We start from the raw sequence: 18,553 nt of genomic DNA on the forward strand, positions 1-18,553 counted from the left end.
CCATTAATCCCAGCGGGTAATGTGATACTGTTTAGTCATGGGTCTAATGCAGTCAAACAGTGGCCGCTGATCGGCTGCACAATCATTACGATCTTGTCATAGTGAACGTCCACCCTGACGGGATACTGATGAGCTGCAGCCAATCAACAACCGCTGAGTGGCTGCAGCAGACCCATGACAACAATGCGACCAGACGGGAAATACGGCGCAGTCATCGCGTAGCTGTAAGAGGTGAATACCCATTGTTTTTATTTTTAATGGGGTCCGCAGGTGCTAAAAAATGGACCAGTAATGGACAACCCCTTTAAGTCAAGTTACTCACTTCAAAGTCTTCTTCATAGTTTGTGGACTCATCGTATGCTGTATCGGTGTCGATTTCCTTTAAATAAAAAAAAATTAAAAAGTGAAATCCTGTACTTTAAAAGTATTTTCCAGGTATAAGTAATTGATAATCTAGCCTAAGAATAGGTAATCAATTTCAGATCAGTGTGGGTCAGACATGTGGCACAGTGTGAGGAGCCAGGAGACCATAGCTCCATCCATTGTGTAGAGGCCATTCTCAGGCGCTGCAGCTAATCTCAATACTGCAATACCTAAGAACATCCAGGAGCTGAGCCGCGTCGGCTCCGTTCACTGCTTACACCCAGCCGCTTAATGGTGTCATTCAAAAGTACAAATCATGCCACCAAAAAGGAGATTTTTGTGTACTCACCGTAAAATCTTTTTCTCCGAGTCAATCATTGGGGGACACAGGACGAATGGGTGTTATGCTGCTGCCACCAGGAGGACACTAAGTTAAACACACACAAAAGATTAACTCCTCCCCTGCAGTATACACCCACGGGCTGGAGAATCCGGAGCCAGTTCGGTAACAAAGCAGTAGGAGTAAACCAGATAATAACAGTAAACATGTTACAGTCAAAACACCGACTGAAAAGAATAACCGAGCCAAACTAGGCTAACAGGGAGGGTGCTGTGTCCCCCAATGATTGACTCGGAGAAAAAGATTTTACGGTGAGTACACAAAAATCTCCTTTTCTCCTACGTATCATTGGGGGACACAGGACGAATGGGACGTCCCAAAGCAGTCCCTGGGTGGGAACAAGAAGTTATAAATGCTGTGCGTGCCTACGAGCTACAGATGAGACACTGCCGCTTGTAGGATTCGCCTACCGACGGACGCGTCTGCCGAGGCCTGAGAGTGCACATGGTAGTGCTTCGTGAATGTATGCAGGCTGGACCATGTAGCAGCCTTGCAGACCTGCGCTGCCGATGCCTGGTGCCGGATGGCCCAGGACGCGCCGACTGACCGGGTAGAATGAGCCTTGATCCCCGGAGGTGCGGCGTGACCCTTGACACGGTAGGACTCTTGGATGGCGGAACGAATCCACTTGGCAATGGAGGCCTTGGAAGCGGGAAGTCCCTTCCGTGGCCCTTCCGGAAGAACGAACAAGGCGTCTGACCTACGGAGAGACGCAGTTCTGGAGACATAACGTCTGAGACCCCTCACTAAGTCCAGAGTGTGGAGAGCCCTTTCCGTGCGGTGAGAAGGAGCAGGGCACAGTGAGGGAAGGACAATATCCTCATTAAGATGGAAGGAGGAAACGACCTTCGGAAGAAAAGACGGACATGTCCGTAGAACTACCTTGTCCTGGTGGAACACGAGGAAAGGAGGTTGGCAAGACAGAGCTGCCAGCTCAGAGACACGTCTAATAGACGTGACAGCCACGAGGAAGGCAACTTTCCACGACAAGAGCAGCAAGGACACCTCATGCAAGGGCTCAAAAGGGGGCTCTTGAAGAGCACAGAGGACCAGATTCAGGTCCCATGGTTCCAAGGGCATTCTGTAAGGCGGAACCATATGAGAAACTCCCTGGATGAAAGTCTTGACTTGCAGTCTGTTTGCAATCCTTCTCTGGAAAAAAACCGAGAGAGCAGAAATTTGGCCCTTAAGAGAACTGAGGGCAAGGCCCAAGTCTACGCCTGATTGGAGGAATTCCAAAATGTGAGGAATAGAAAATTGGAGGGGGAAACGTCCCCGATCCCTGCACCAGGCGAAGTATACCTTCCAGGCGCGGTGGTAGATGCGCATGGAAGAAGACTTGCGTGCGCGGAGCATGGTAGATATAACCGTCTGGGGCAGACCCTTCTGCCTCAGTACCCAGGACTCAACGGCCACGCCGTTAAACACAGGGCCTCTGAGTTCGGGTGGTAAATGGGCCCTTGAGACAGGAGGTCTGCGCGGCTCGGCAGCCTCCAAGGTACGTCTGAGACCAGTTGCACCATCTCGGCGTACCATGTCCTGCGCGGCCAGTCCGGAGCGATGAGAATTACTGAAATCCGTTCTGCCCTGACCTTCCTGATTACCTTTGCCAGAAGGGGAATTGGGGGAAAGATGTATGGGAGTCTGAAACCCTGCCATGAGAGGACGAGAGCATCGGCTCCGAAGGCTGAGGGGTCGTGAGACCTGGCCATGAAGACGGGAACCTGGCAATTGAGGCGAGATGCCATTAGATCCACGTCCGGAGTCCCCCATCGAGAGCATATCTGGTGAAAGATTGCGGGATGAAGAGACCACTCTCCGGGATCGAGGCTGTGGCGACTGAGAAAGTCCGCTTCCCAGTTTTCCACGCCTGGGATGTAAACTGCTGAGAGTATGGAGTGGTTGGTCTCGGCCCAGCGGAGAATGAGCGTTACCTCGACCATGGCCGCTTTGCTGCGAGTGCCCCCTTGGCGGTTGATGTAGGCTACCGCAGTGGCGTTGTCGGACTGGACTCTGACCGCGCGGCCGGAAAGAAACGGATGAAAATGGCGGAGTGCCAGTCTGATTGCCCGAATCTCTAGGATGTTGATGGGCAGCTGGGATTCCTGCGGGGACCAGCGACCCTGAGTCGAGTGGCGCTGGAACACAGCACCCCAGCCGAAGAGACTGGCGTCCGTTGTGACAACCAGCCAGTGCACCGGAAGGAAAGACTTCCCCCGAGTCAGGGAGGACCTCTTGGTCCACCACCTGAGGGACTGCCTGATTGGGCGAGAGAGCAGGAGACGGCGGTCGAGCGAGGCAGGATTCCTGTCCCATACTGCTAGAAGGGCGTGCTGTAGGGGACGGAGGTGAAATACAGCAAAAGGCACTGCCTCCATTGCCGCCACCATCCTGCCGAGTACCCTCATGGAGAAGCGTAGGGAGTGAGGGCGAGGTTGGGTAAGCTTTCGGACTTCTCTCTGTAGTGTGGATACCTTTTCCGGAGGTAGGAGTACTAGACCCTGAGAAGAGTCTAGGATCATCCCCAGGTAGGATATGGTTTGAGCCGGGACTGGGGAAGATTTCTTGAAGTTGATTTTCCAACCCAGGCGCAAAAAGGTATTTATGGTGACGTCTACTGCTTCTGAGCAGGATCGAAAAGAGGAGCCTTTTATGAGAATGTCGTCCAAGTAGGGCAACACCACTATGCCTCGAGCATGGAGAATGGCCACGGCAGCTGCCATGACCTTGGTGAATACCCGAGGAGCGGTGGCCAGCCCGAAGGGTAGGGCGACAAACTGGAAACGGTGCCCCTGGACCGCGAAGCGGAGGAAACGCTGATGAGACGGTAGGATGGGAATGTGCAGGTAAGCGTCCTGAACATCCAGAGATGCAAGGAACTCGCCCTCTTCCAGAGAGGCAATTACCGAGCGGAGGGACTCCATACGGAATCGATGTACGCGGACGTACTTGTTGAGAAGCTTGAGGTCTAATATTGGACGTACTGAGCCGTCCTTTTTTGGTACGATGAAAAGATTGGAATAGAAACCTTGGTACCTCTCGTTCTGAGGTACCGGGATGATGACCCCGTCTTCCCATAGCGACCTTATGGCCTGGAAGTACTGACAGACCATTGCTCTGGGAGGAGGGGACTGGAAGAAACGAGATGGGGGAAGAGAGACAAACTCTATCTTGTAACCGGAGGACACTAGGTCGCGGACCCATCGGTCGGGAACTACCGAGAGCCACGCGTCCCGAAAGAAGAGTAGGCGGCCGCCTACTCTGTCGGTGTCCTTCGGCGTTTGCCAAGAGTCATTGAGGTGGAGACCTGTTAGGTCTGGACCCTCGGAATCCCTGTTGTCTGGGTCTGCCTCTCCAAGTGGGAGAAGGTTTGTAAGATGGCTGGGAGGCTCTGTCCTTGCGCTGACCTCTCCCGACGCCGGGTGGCGCGGAGGAGGGATTGGACCAATTGGAGCCGAAACGGAAATATCGGCCTCGGCCCTGTTGGTTGCGAAAGGGACGAAAAGTTCGTTGCTGGGGAAGGAATTTGCTCTTTCCTCCTGTGGAGTCTGCAATTATTTTGTCTAGTTTGTCCCCAAATAGGCGTTCGCCCTGGTATGGAAGAGACGTGAGGGATTTTTTGGATCCCGAGTCCGCTTTCCAGTCCCTGAGCCAAAGGGATCTGCGGATCGTGACAGCATTGGCCGCTGCCTGTGAGGCACAGTTGGCCGCGTCTAAGGATGCGGAAACTACGAAGTCCCCCGCTCTAGCGATCTGAGTGGCCAGGTGTGAAATTTCTGGGGGTAAGTCGGCACGTAGTGCTGTAGAGGATAAAGACTCGGCCCAATGGGACATAGCTTTTGCAACCCACGTGACGGCAAAAGAGGGAAAGAGAGAAGCCGAGGAGGCTTCAAAGGCCGAGCGAGCCATCTGTTCAATTTGTCTATCAGTGGGATGCTTGATGGACGCACCCTCAGAGGAGGATAGAACCGCCTTGGTGGCTAGCCGCGACACTGGCGGGTCCACGGAGGGTGACTGAGACCAGTCCCTAGCTAGGTCCTGAGCAAACGGATACTTCAATTGCATAGCCTTCTGTCCTGAGAAACGTTTATCCGGACGGACTCTATGGTGATCGACTATGTCCTTGAATTGAGGGTGCGTAGGAAAAAATTTATGAGCCTTTGTGGTTCGCCCGAATGATACGGGATGAACCGCCTTGGACGGGGTTTCCTCCTCTAACTGTAGTGTCTGACTTACAGAGTCTATGAGAGAATCTAAAGTCTCTTGATCGTGATGATACTCTGGGGAACAGGACGCGTTGGACGCGTCGTCCAGGAGGGATTCCCTGCTATGAGTCGGGGATGAGTGACGAGAGACTTCGCTCTCTGAGCCGGAAGGCTGATCCCGGACCGGAGATATTACCCTGGACCTCTTTTTGGATGAGTGAGGGCTTCTGGAAACGGTACGACCTCTAGGCCGAGAGGGGTTCTTAGACCGCGTTATATCATCCGTGGAAGTGCCCTGGCTAAGGGACGGCTCACGGAGAGACTGTATCGTCCTTTCCAAGGATGCCACAGATCGAGCGAGGGAGGATGCCCATGCGGGGGTACTAGGCTCGCTACATTCCGGGTCAGAGGCCGGAGTAACCTGAGCCGCCGACATTTCGCAGGCGGTGCACAGCGGGTCAGTGTGACCTCGGGGCAGAGATACCTTGCAGGAGGTGCACACAGCAAAAATAACGGAGTGGGTCTTTCCAGTCCGTTTTTGCTTAGACTGTGACATATTTGTGATTAAGTGAGCGTACTGGCAGGGGGGGAGACAATCCTACTGAGTGCGTCTCACCAAAGTTCTGCGGTGGCCTGGCAGGGAGATCCTGATGTCCTGTGCACTGCGTTGCTGCAAAGCCGCCAGCGCACTTCCTGGTCCAAGATGGCCGCCGAGATGTGAGAAGGGCGCTTCTCGGGAGCGAGAAGCGCCCAGGGAGGGGGCGTGTCTTGGGCGGACGTAGGCGTGCATGGAGTCCGGACCGGGCCGAGGTGCCACCGCGCCAACGGAGCGCCGGAAAGACCGCCGTGCCCCCTCAGAATTATAACGCTGCCCCGCGGCTGCAGAGCCGCATTAGTAAGAGAGTAAGGGGTCCCCCCCTGTCAGCTCGTCGGCCCCCGCACTTACCCTGTGCGATGGAACCAATGCTCCATCCACCTTCACCTTGGTAGGGAGAGGGTGGAGAGCTTCTGCCGCCATGCGTCGTCCGCTATATTCAGTGGTGATGCAGTGGGCGGCTGCACGGACGCCATGTCATTCTGTCCGGCTGTGCCCTGGCTCCAGGAAACTTAGGTGGATGATTAGTCCCCGTGGTCGCCTGAGAGGGAGGGAGGGAGATCGGAACGCTAAGGAACCGTCGCCACACTGAAAAGTGAGCCAGGGCTGGCATCCATCGTCGCGGGAAAGGATACAGGAGGAACGCTCCATGTACTTGCCCGTTGTTGGTGCGGGGGAGATCAGAGCTGAAAATTTGCCTGTCGCCCCCTTCTCTCCGTTAAATTAAAAATTGGTGGGGTCCTGAGGACCCAAGTGCCTCCTGAGACACTAAGTAAGAACTGGCTCCGGATTCTCCAGCCCGTGGGTGTATACTGCAGGGGAGGAGTTAATCTTTTGTGTGTGTTTAACTTAGTGTCCTCCTGGTGGCAGCAGCATAACACCCATTCGTCCTGTGTCCCCCAATGATACGTAGGAGAAAAGCAAGTTCTCACACGGCTACATCAACAAAAAAAAATATATATATAGCTCTTGGTAGAAGGGGAGGAAAAAAACGAAAGAGAAAAAACAAAAAAAATCCTTTAACGCTTACTGAATGTCTCTGCAATTAAGTGATGTTTAGTATGGCTGACAATGTTGATTTACCTAACTGGGAAGGTAACTGTACGCTTCTGAATATTACCATAGTCTCAGAAAGGCTTCACTTACTGGGTACAAGTTAAAGGGATACGTCCACTATTCGGACAAACCCCTCCTCAATCAGCATGCTTTCTCCAGTGTGAGAAGGTCACTGGTAAAATACTAGAGGGCAGATGCGAGGGGCGTTCATTAACCCCTTCATGACCTTGGGATTTTCCGTTTTTCCGTGTTCGTTTTTCGCTCCCCTCCTTCCCAGAGCCATAACTTTTTTATTTTTCCGTCAATTTGGCCAAGTGAGGGCTTATTTTGTGCGAAACAAGTTGTACTTTTGAACGACATCATTGGTTTTAGCATGTCGTGTACTAGAAAATGGGAAAAAAATTCCAAGTGTGGTGAAACTGCAAAAAAAGTGCAATCCCACACTTGTTTTTTGTTTGGCTTTTTTGCTAGGTTCACTAAATGCTAAAACTGACCTGCCATTATGATTCTCCAGGTCATTACGAGTTCATAGACACCAAACACGTCTAGGTTATTTTTTATCTGAGTGGTGAAAAAAAATTCCAAACTCTGCTAAAAGAAAAAAAAAAATTGTGCCATTTTCCGATACTCGTAGCGTCTCCATTTTTCATGATCTGGGGTCGGTTGAGGGCTTATTTTTTGCGTGCCGAGCTGGCATTTTTAATGATACCATTTTGGTGCAGATACGTTCTTTTGATCGCCCGTTATTGCATTTTAATGCAATGTCGCAGCGACCAAAAAAACGTAATTCTGTTGTTTCAAATGTTTTTCTCGCTACGCCGTTTAGCGATCAGGTTAATGCTTTTTTTTATTGATAGATCGGGCGATTCTGAACACGGGGATACCAAATATGTGTAGGTTTGATTTTTTTTTTATTGATTTATTTTGAATGGGGCGAAAGGGGGGTGATTTAAACTTTTATATTTTTTTTTTTTTACTTTTTTTTTTTACTTTTGCCATGCTTCAATAGCCTCCATGGGAGGCTAGAAGCTGGCACAACTCAATCGCCTCTGCTACATAGCAGCGATCATCAGATCGCTGCTATGCAGCAGAAATGCAGGTGTGCTATGAGCGCCGGCCACAGGGTGGCGCTCACAGCTATCCGGGATCAGTAACCATAGAGGTCTCAAGGACCTCTATGGTTACTCTGCAGAAGCATCGCTGACCCCCGATCATGTGACTGGGGTCAGCGATGCGCTAATTTACGGCCACCCGGCTGGAAGCGCCGGTTAAATGCCGCTGTCAGCGTTTGACAGCGGCATTTAACTAGTTAATAGCGGCAGGTGAATCGCGATTTTACCCGCCGCTATTGCGGGCACATGTCAGCTGTTCAAAACAGCTGACATGTCCCGGCTTTGATGTGGGCTCACTGCCGGAGCCCTGTATCAAAGCGGGGTATCTGACGTCGGACATACTATCCCGTCCGAGGTCAGAAAGGGGTTAAAGATTTCCCCTGACCCACTTCTATTTATCACAGAAACTGCACATGTGTAATGATTTAAGTCTCTACAGGTTTACGTGCCAATTTGCAACTCAGGACTGGTAATGGTCTTGATTTTACAGGTGCTGTAGTGGTGTGAGATAATGGATCCAGTGGAATACAGAGCAATCATCAAGTTCCTTTACTTGAAAGGCTGCACACCGAAGGAGACGTTCGATGAGATGAAAGAGGTTTATGGTGATGATTCCTCATCATATGATGTAGTCAACAACTGGCATCGTCAATTCAAATGTGGTCGGACTTTAGGGTGCAAACAGCTCCAATTTCAGGACGACCCCACTCTGCTCCCATTTTGGAAAATCGCTGCGTAAACATTCGCCACTTAGCTCAAAATGTCAAGATTAGTGTGGGGTCCGTGGAAAAAATGATCCAAGACCATCTTCACATGCATAATGTATCCACTCGCTGGGTTCCCCAGCTGCTCACACCTTTCCATAAGCAGGAGCGAGCCGAATGCTCTCAGGCTCTATTGACGATGTGACATGAAAACCAGGAGGACTTTTTCGACAGACTGATCACACAGGATGAAAGCTGGGTCCATCACTATGATCCTGAGACTAAAGTCCAGCCAATGCAATGGAAGCATCATGACTCACCGCCTTCAAAGAAGGCACGAGCCCAACCCTCGGCAGGCAAGGTCATGCTCACAGTATTTTGGGACCAGCACGGAGTAGTATTGATGGATTTCCTAGCAAAGAGTACCATGATCACTGCTGCGGAAATTGCGGGAGGCCATCAAAACCAAGAGATGTGGCATGCTCCCCAAAAGTGTCCACCTTCTGCAAGACAATGCACCGGTTCACAACGCACGTTGCCCAAATTGAAGCATGCTCCCGAGGCTCTGAAATTCTACCGCATCCCCCTTATTAACCCGACCTCGCTACATAGGACTTCCACCTCTTTCCAACAATTAAGTTATTTTTGAAGGGCAAGCGTTTTCCAGATGATGAGACTCTGATTTCCGAAGTCACAAAGTGGCTTTTGAAGCAACCTGCCAACTTCTACAAACAAGATGTTTACAGTTGCTTAAAGAGATGGGAGATGTGGGTGTCCCTAGGTGGCACATATGTAGAGAAGGATTTAATAACTGTGCCAAGTTTCATTGCTCTCAGTCAACAGGAAGTGAGTGAGGGGAAATCTTTAATGAACGCCCCCTCGTATGTGTCAGTGAGGCTGTTAGCCTCAGTGATATGAAACCGGAAAAATTCTCCAGCACACTAAATGCTGAGAGGGGTTAATCGGTCATGATAAGGGCTGGGTTTCTGTGAACAGTGAAGAGTGGGTGGGAGGCTGTTCACCATATCCCCACCCCAGGGTGTGGTCCACAATGTAAATGTGGAGCCTTTGGACTCATTCAATGTTCGGTGTGTCTGGAGACGAGATCTCCAGAGCTGTGCTCGTGTTAGGCTACTTTCACACTGATCCGTCGGTACGGGCCCGTCGCAATGCGTCGGGACAATATACCTACGGACACTGTGAAATAACTGCAAGACGTGGGCAGCGGATGCAGTTTTACAATGCATCTGCTGCCCATTCTGCAGTCCGGGGAGGAAGGGGGGGAATTTCGGCCACGCATGCGCGGTCGAAAATGGCGGACGCGACGCACAAAAAAATGTTACATGGAACTTTTTTTGTGCTGACGGTCCGCTAAAACACAAAACATCCGTCGCATGACGGATGGGACGTGTGGCAATCCGTTGCAATGCGTCGCTAATGCAAGTTTATGGAGAAAAAACGCATCCTGCGGGCAACTTTGCAGGATACGTTTTTTCTCCAAAACGACGCATTGCGACGTACGCCATAAGATGCAAGTGTGAAAGTAGCCTTAAAGAGAACTGAACCGTGTTTTTTTTTTTCCCATGAGCTGGCGGATTCCTGCAGCCACGCAAATTGTACTGTATTCTATTTTGTTTTTCCCGTTATGCCAGAAGGGCAGTGTTTATATACTTAACTTTACACTTGTTTATGCAGTACGTTTTAATAAACCAGTTGAAATCTTAAATGGAAAGTGTTCCTGTGACTATCTCTTTGAGCAGCTGTAGTAACATAACACTTATACTCTCCTTCGCCGTCAGCGCTGTCCCAGCAGTGCCGGCACAGGCTCTCCCACTGATTGCACCACCTTGTTATGTCATGCGATCCTTGTGCCCAATAATCACTGGCTTCCCTCTCCCCGACTTCTGACGTATCAGATATGAAGAGGTAGTGAGCGGCCAGCTGCAGCTCTGACTTCCTATTGATTTCTGATTTGTCCAAAAAGCGGGGAGTGAAGCCAGTGCTTATTGGGCACAAGGATCATGTGACATAATAATGTGACGCAATCAGTGGGAGAGCCCGCGCTATCACTGATGGGACAGCTCTGACACCGGAGGTGAATATAAATGTTATTATTTTATTGATGGCAAAAACACTGATTGATAAGGGTTGTCTGAGTAGTGGAAAGACGTCCAGAAGCCGCACACAATGTACGTTTCCTACTGATCTATCAAACATAACATTACAGTGTGTGCGGTGCTTGAATAGTTTGAGTGGAGCAAAAGGCTTTCCTCACATAAATGTTTATTCTGCGGTATGCTAAATTCTGATCCAAACCTAGTGAGCACAAATAAAACTATGCAAAATGGGAGCAGAACTGTCACAGACGGGTTTAAAATTCACTTTGAAAACCAACAAAAGAAAATAGCAGTGGAGACATAGTGCTTATCTGGCCCCCTCGCTGCTGCTGTAGAATCTCGGCCACCACTGCAATTATTTCCAAAGGGCAGATAATAATTTGTCTCTGGCTCATTCAGACTGACTTTATCTAGGCAACAGACTTTTTGTTAAAAACATTATTTTAATATATACATATATGTAAGAAATAGAAAAATAGAGCAGCACATTCAACATGGAAAGAATCTAGGTGCAAAAGAGCTTCCACGGGCATATACCAAACCTTGCATGTAGTACTCAAAAAAAGGAAGCAGCACGCCACTGTCTGTGAATAAGGAGCTATTTTATTTAGCCCATGATGGCGACGTTTCGGTTCAGTGCTTGAAAAAGGTTCGCTACACTGAACCGAAACGTCACCATCATGGACTAAATAAAATAGCTCCTTATTCACAGACAGTGGTGTGCTGCTTCCTTTTTAGGACTACTATATATATATATATATATATATATATATATATATATATATATATATATATATATATATATATATATATATATATATATATATATATATATATATATATACACACATATACATATACATACCGTATATACTCGTGTATAAGCCAAGTTTTTTCAGCACTTTTTTTGTGCTGAAAACGCCCCCCTCGGCTTATACGCGAGTTACGGTCCCAGATAGCCGGCAGAGGGAGGGGGAGCGGCGGGTCACAGAGACCGAAGCCGGCGGCTGTGGCTAAAGCCTGTGCCGCTGCTGTAATAGCGCACAGTGGCAACCGCCACCTTCCAGCACTCATCATACTCACCTACCGGGGCACCATCGGTGCTGGCACTGCATCTCGTTCTGGCCGCCTGCGCCCGCAGCTCCAGACGATCGATCACGTGGCACCGCTCATTAAGGTAATGAATATGCACACCTCTCCACTCCAATAGGCGTGGCACGCATATTCATTACCTTAATGAGCGGGGCCACGTGATCGCTCGGCAGGAAGAGCTGCTGGAAGCTGGAACAAGATGCAGTGCCACCGAGGGAGCGCAGGCAGGTAAATAAGATGTTTTTTTAACAGGAATCATACATAGGGATAAGAAGCCATGCATACCAGGACACGGATTGGGGAGCCATGCATACCAGGACAGGGACTGGGGAGCCATGCATAACAGGACAGGGGCTGGGGAGCCGTGCATAACAGGACAGGGGCTGGGGAGCCATGCATAATAGGACAGGGACTGGGGAGCTATGCACACCAGGACAGGGACGGAAGAGCCATGCATACAATGACAGGGACTGGAAATCCATGCATACAATGACAGGGACTGGGGAGCCATGCATACCACGATAGGGATGAGGGGACAATGCATACCTGGCTTACACTCGAGTCAATAAGCTTACCAAGTTTTTCGTGGCAAAAGTAGGTGCCTCGGCTTATACTCGGGTTGGCTTATATTCTAGTATATACGGTATATATATATCATCTGCCTTTTTTGAGTGAAAAAGTTTATATGCCCATCTATATATATAATTGCCTAAGGGGTACTTCTGTCAGTTTCTAACTGTCAGCGACAGGCACAGTCCAGTCGCAAATTGGCCTCTCCCTACTCCCCTTCAGTCAGTGCCCCCTCCATACTCCCCTCCAGTCAGCGGCCACATAGTGTTTTAGCAGTCCGTTACACGGAATGCATAACGCAGTGTAACACAGTCTGTTAACGCTGCTATTAACCCTATGTGGCCGCTGACTGGAGGGGAGTATGGAGGGGCCTATGCAGCATCAATGGTAAAAAGATCTAATGTTAAAAATAATTAAAAAAAATAAAAAATCATTATATACTCACCTTCCGGCGCCTTTCCCGCTCCTCGAGATCACGTAGCGGTCTCCCGAGATGATGACGTAGCTGTCTTGCGAGATGATGACGTAGCGGTTTCGCGAGACCGCTACATGATCACGTGATGATGATGATGATGACGGAGCGTCGCGAGGAGCATCGCTAAACGCCTGGCCTGGATCCGGGGGCCGACGGAAGGTGAGTATATAACTATTATTTATTTTAATTATTTTTTAACAGGGATATGGTGCCCACATTGCTATATACTACATGGGCTGTGTTATATACTGCGTGGACTGTGTTATATACTACGTCTCTGTGCTATAAACTACGTGGGCTGTGCTATATACTACGTGGCTGTGCAATATACTGCGTGGCTGTGTTATATACTGCGTGGGCTGTGTTATATAGTACATGGCTGTGTTATATACTACATGGGCTGTGTTATATACTACATCGCTGTGCAATATACTACGTGGCTGTGTAACATACTGCGTGGGCTGTGTTATATACTACGTGGGCTGTGTTATATACTACGTGGGCTGTGTTATATACTACGTGGGCTGTGTTATATACTGCGTCGGCTGTGCTATATACTACATGGGCTGTGCTATATACTAAGTGGGCTGTGCTATATACTACTATACATATTCTAGAATACCCGATGCGTTAGAATCGGGCCACCATATAGTATATTTTTTTTTTTAAATTCGTTTATTAGTTCAGAATAAACAAACATTGCACACATTTGCAATTATCGTCATTAATTATACCATGAAATACAAACAGTTGCAAAACATCATCATACCAGAAGTTACAAAGGTAATGAAATGTGCATGGTAAATCATTAGTTCCTTATAAGAAAATACCTATTATACAACTTTAACCATTAACAGTAAGTCGCCGAAAGAAAAACAGATTTAAATCCTGCTCTATGAGCGATGCCCCCGAAAACCACAAGCCCACCTTCCCATGTAGATGTCTAGTCAGTGCAGACTATAGAGTACGACAAGAGGAATTCCATCCGCCCCATATCTTCTCGAATTTACCTGGACATCCTCTATTTTGATACATTGTTTTTTCATATGGGATAATTGAATTCACCAGATCAATCCAAACTCTAAGGGTCGGGGGGGAGCCAACCATCCATCTTAACACTAATACCTTCCTTGCCAAAGAGAGCGTCTCTCGGAGAAAGATCCCAGTATAATGATCCAAAGTCTCCGTATCCCACACCCCGAACAAACAGGTCAATAGTTCGAGCGGGACAGGGATCGACAATAAAGACGTTAATAATGTCGTTACCTCTCTCCAGTAATGGAGAACTACAGGGCACCTCCAAATCATATGAACAAAATCTGCATCAAGCATATGACACCGTAAGCAATCTGACGAATGTAAGCGGCCCATTTTAAAGAGTCACGTCGGGGTCAAATAGGCCTGATATATGATATATAACTGGGTCATCCTATTATTGATTGAAGGGGAAACTTTAGTTGAAGACTCAAGAATATCCTCCCATTCCTCTCCCAGTACATCGGGAAGGAGTTCCTCCCATTTCCCTTTGACAGAATTGATGACAGACCCATCTCCCACGGATAGTAGATATGTATATAAAGAGGAAATGAGTCCTTGAGGACCCTGTGAGTTGAGGATACCTATCAAAGGTAAAGAAGAGATCGCCCGAACCGTACCTACATTCCGTATGTGCGATTGGAAAGCTGACCTTAGCTGTAAATACCGGAAGAATTGAGACCTAGGGATGTTGTAATTATTTTGTAATTGTTCAAAGGTTACAAAAACCCCCTGGTTATGTATATCGCTCACCGAGAGAACACCACGGGAGACCCAGAAATCAGTGGATGGGTGATTTAGTAATTCTGGCATATAACCATTATTCCACAGTGGCATTTCAGCTATGACATCCACAAATTTAATAATTCTTTTTATTGGTCTCCATACCAATCTCGCTAGCCGGAGCATAGGCAACAGACGACAAGCACCAACTTTCTCCATCTCCAAAAATCCCAGTGGGCAATCAATCCGGGCAGAGTGAATTAAATGACTCTCGGAATTAGGTAGGGAGCTATTAGGCATCCATTTACTTATCACCTTAGCTTGCACGGCAAGGTAGTACAGATAGAGGTCTGGTAAAGCCGCCCCACCCCCCTTTTTTGGTCTCTGTAGAATAGATAGTTTGAGTTTGGGCCTGGTCTTCCCCCATATAAAGGATGTGATTAAGGAATTTAATTTTGCGAAAAATGACTTGGGTATTGGTACAGCACTATGTTGAAAGCAATAATTGAGTTTGGGAAGCAGTATCATTTTAATTAGGTTAATGCGGCCTACGACAGAGAGGGGGAGTCTACTCCAGGTTATAAATTTAGACTTGACCAAATCCAACAGTGGGTAGATGTTTCACCATATAGTATATTAATAAGTAACATTTCGATTTTTCCCTAAAGTGACAGCATGATATACAGTTGAGAAAAGGTAACTGTTACCTTGTCATCATAGCTTTCAGCTTTGGCCAGCAACAACTTTGAATGGCTTTTATAACTCGAGATGTTTTCCTGTTAGAATGGAAACAAAACATTTTTACATCATTATAAGGGAAAAAAAAGGAAAAATCAACGCAAAAATTGATGCATGCAAGGAAGGCAACAAAATAATGTAATCCCTGCCATGAAAACATCTCTACAGTTTTACAGAAGTTATCAGTTTTAGTCAATTTTATTTTTTAGATAGAGCCTGAAAAGCTATAGATTAACCTATTTTGACATCCACCATACAAGAACAGCACATAAAGAGCGAATGTATAGAGCGGGCTCAGGAGCAGAGCCCACACTATACCCAGCAGATGACGGCTGTGTCATACAGCCAACATCTACCTGTAACAAAAGTGATTGGAGCTAAACTGTAACCCTTTAAATGCCTCTTATCGATCTCTGACAGCGGCATTTAAAGCATCCTGTCCGAGGGGACCCCTAAGATGCAACACATCATCCTTGGCAAGCAAGGCAGGAGAGGTGGCAATATCAAGCACTGTGCTGACATGAGCGTCGGGCCACTTGCGCCAATTAACATACGGCGCGGGACAATGATAAAAAGCATTTTTCTAGCTATGCCGAGCAGCTGAGCTCACATGAAGGGCTTGTAAGAGTAATATTAAAGGGAACTGTCACCAGGTTTTTCCAATCCACATGAAGGACACAGTCTGGATGAGGAGGATGTGTCATCCACACAAAGCCAGGAGTAGGACGGTGATCGTAACAAGAGAGGAGGCGCCAGATCAAGACCAGCAATGTCCATTGGACCACGCCGTAGGTGAGTATAATTAAAGGTCTTTTTTGTGTTAAGCAAAGCACATTGGGGACATATACACAATATTCTAGAATACTGTATATGAGGGCGTATAGGTGCTGGCCCTACTGTAGATGGGAAAACCCGGTGACAGATTCCCTTTAAGTACAAATTTTTGTCTGCTCTTAGTAGCAGATTTGATTTTTGGTGCGAAATCGTGTCCTCAGCCAAGCACACATATTTTCAGTGGGGAGAGAGGAAGAAGCTGTTACCAGGTACATCTGATGGCAGCTTATAGTCCTCAGAAACAAATAGAATCAGCACTGATTATCTGCCGGGGGAATGACCACAGGCCCATGTACACACTAGATAGTTGGCCACTCCTGAAATAAACTAATGTATATGGGGGGGTCTTTAACTTGAATTACGAAATTCCAGTCTTAAATAGATGTGATTTGCTAATGTCTGTAAACCGACATACAAAGCGCCTATGGATATACTAGGTCAGATAATATCCGAGAACACAGCTGCCACGATGTTGGTTCTTAGGGCGAAGCTCCACTGCAATGTCTCCATTACAAGAACAATGGAAGGACATAGCAACCATAATACCCACTGGACCACAACACATGTTAAGAAAATGAGAAAATGACCGGTAGGATTTTGCCCTAAAAGTGTTACCCAAAAAAAAGATTATATCAATAGATGGGACAAAATAGACATCATTTTTTCCACTCAAAATGTTAAAGATTTTTTTTACTGCTGTGTCACTCCCATGTAGGACAAGGGCAGGGATGCAACTCAGCCCAATTCACTTGTTATACGGTATAGGCTAATTTCCGTCAGATTTGTGCTTTCCTGCTTGTATGAGGTTTCCTAAAATGTAATTCACTTTGGAGTCTCTGTAATACACTGTAGGTTTTCCGCCTGCAAATCTGGGTGGAAAATCCAGAGCATTTACGTACTCAAAGGGGTCTGTCCTGGTGAAGCAAAAGCTTGTAATAGGGCTGCTAGGTACATATTGGGCCTAAATTGGATGTCAATCAGCTTTTCCTAAAAAACGCACTGTGTCTAAAGCCCACGTCTCACTAAGCGAGATCGCTAGCGAGATCGCTGCTGAGTCACAAGTTTTGGAACGCAACAGCGACCTCAGTAGCGATCTCGCTATGTGTGACACGTAGCAGCGACCAGGCCCCTGCTGTGAGATCGCTGGTTGTGTCGGAATGGCCTGGACCTTTTTTTGATCGTTGAGGTCCCGCTGGGTAGCACACATCGCTGTGTTTGACACCTTACCAACGACCTCGTTGACGACTCAGACACTGAATCGTCATAATAGCTCCCATGTGACATCGTTGTACAGGTCGCTACAGGTCGCTGGTGAGATGTCAAACAGTGAGATCGCAGCTGCGATCGTTGGAAGATCTCACTGTTTGACATCTCACCAGCGACCACATAGCGACGCAGCAACGATCCCTGACAGGTCGTATCGTTGTCGGGATCGCTTTAGCGTCGCTAAGTGAGACGGGGCCTTAAGACTATATAAAATAAACATATGTAGAAATGAGGACAATAATCTGAAGATTTTAGGATTTCAAGAAAAATGCAATATAATTCAGGAGGGTTGGTAATCTCTGCATCCCTGATCATAATAAAACCTGCATAATGTCAGTGAAACCGATGAACATGCCGCCATCCTTTACCTGGGAATCAGTGTTCATTCTCTCATGTGCACGCGTTCTACGGTCTTTTTTGTCCCTGTGTCTTTGTTCTTTGTCTCCAAGTGTATAACCCTCAGTAGAAGATTTTTCCTTAGCTCTGTCTGAATACAGGACAGGATCTTCAGGGGACCTTTGGTCTGAAGGTGTCCCCTTCTCTTGTCTGCTATGATGTCTCTTCTCTCGGTCAGAGGCCTCCCTATGTCTTCTGTCACTCCTTCTCCTTTCCCGATCTGCGTCACGGATAGTAAACACTTCGCTTTCTGTGCGATGTCTTTGCTTCCGATCCTCGTGTTCTTCGCTCTTGAATAAGACAATGATGAGAAGATTACATATTAATTAGGACAGTCACTAATCTCACAAGAATAACATTTAAAGGGATTTTCCAGGAGTCTGATATTGATGGCCTATCACTCTTATAAGCCATTAAAATTAGATTGGGGAACAACAGATTCCTGACACCCATACCAACCAGCTAAATCAGTGATTTTCAACCAGTCGGGTGTGCCGCGGGGAAAATTCCCCAAACTATGGTGCCCCCTTTGTTTTGTTCCCCGGCAATGCGCAGCGATGCGCAGTCACGGAATAACACTTTGAACGCTCGCGCGACTTAATGACGTCACCGAGGCCGGCGCGTCATCCTGAGAGCGGAGAGACTCTCGCATTTGCCCGCCGCCAAGGTAATGCCCGCCAATAATGCTGTGTATAATCATTAAGTCAGCAACAGCTCATTAACCCCTTCATGACCCAGCCTATTTTGGCCTTAATGACCTGGCCGTTTTTTACAATTCTGACCAGTGTCCCTTTATGAGGTAATAACTCAGGAACGCTTCAACGGATCCTAGCGATTCTGAGACTGTTTTTTCGTGACATATTGGGCTTCAT

At 47.8% G+C, this 18,553-nt stretch overlaps 1 protein-coding gene across 3 annotated transcripts in view; it reads right to left on the reverse strand.

Moving 5' to 3' along the window:
- DYNC2I1 (dynein 2 intermediate chain 1) overlaps nucleotides 1–18,553 on the reverse strand; it is a 120,410-nt gene that overhangs the window by 62,267 nt on the left and 39,590 nt on the right. For all 3 annotated transcript variants that reach the window (XM_077268563.1, XM_077268562.1, XM_077268565.1), the window contains exons 5-7: nucleotides 17,654–17,971; nucleotides 15,155–15,223; nucleotides 323–379 (exon numbers count right to left, since the gene is read on the reverse strand). In XM_077268563.1, coding sequence (XP_077124678.1) covers nucleotides 323–379; nucleotides 15,155–15,223; nucleotides 17,654–17,971 — 444 coding nt within the window. The remainder of the gene's footprint in view (nucleotides 1–322; nucleotides 380–15,154; nucleotides 15,224–17,653; nucleotides 17,972–18,553) is intronic.

The sequence above is a fragment of the Ranitomeya variabilis genome, chromosome 6, assembly GCF_051348905.1.
Source record: "Ranitomeya variabilis isolate aRanVar5 chromosome 6, aRanVar5.hap1, whole genome shotgun sequence".
Lineage (NCBI taxonomy): Eukaryota > Metazoa > Chordata > Amphibia > Anura > Dendrobatidae > Ranitomeya > Ranitomeya variabilis.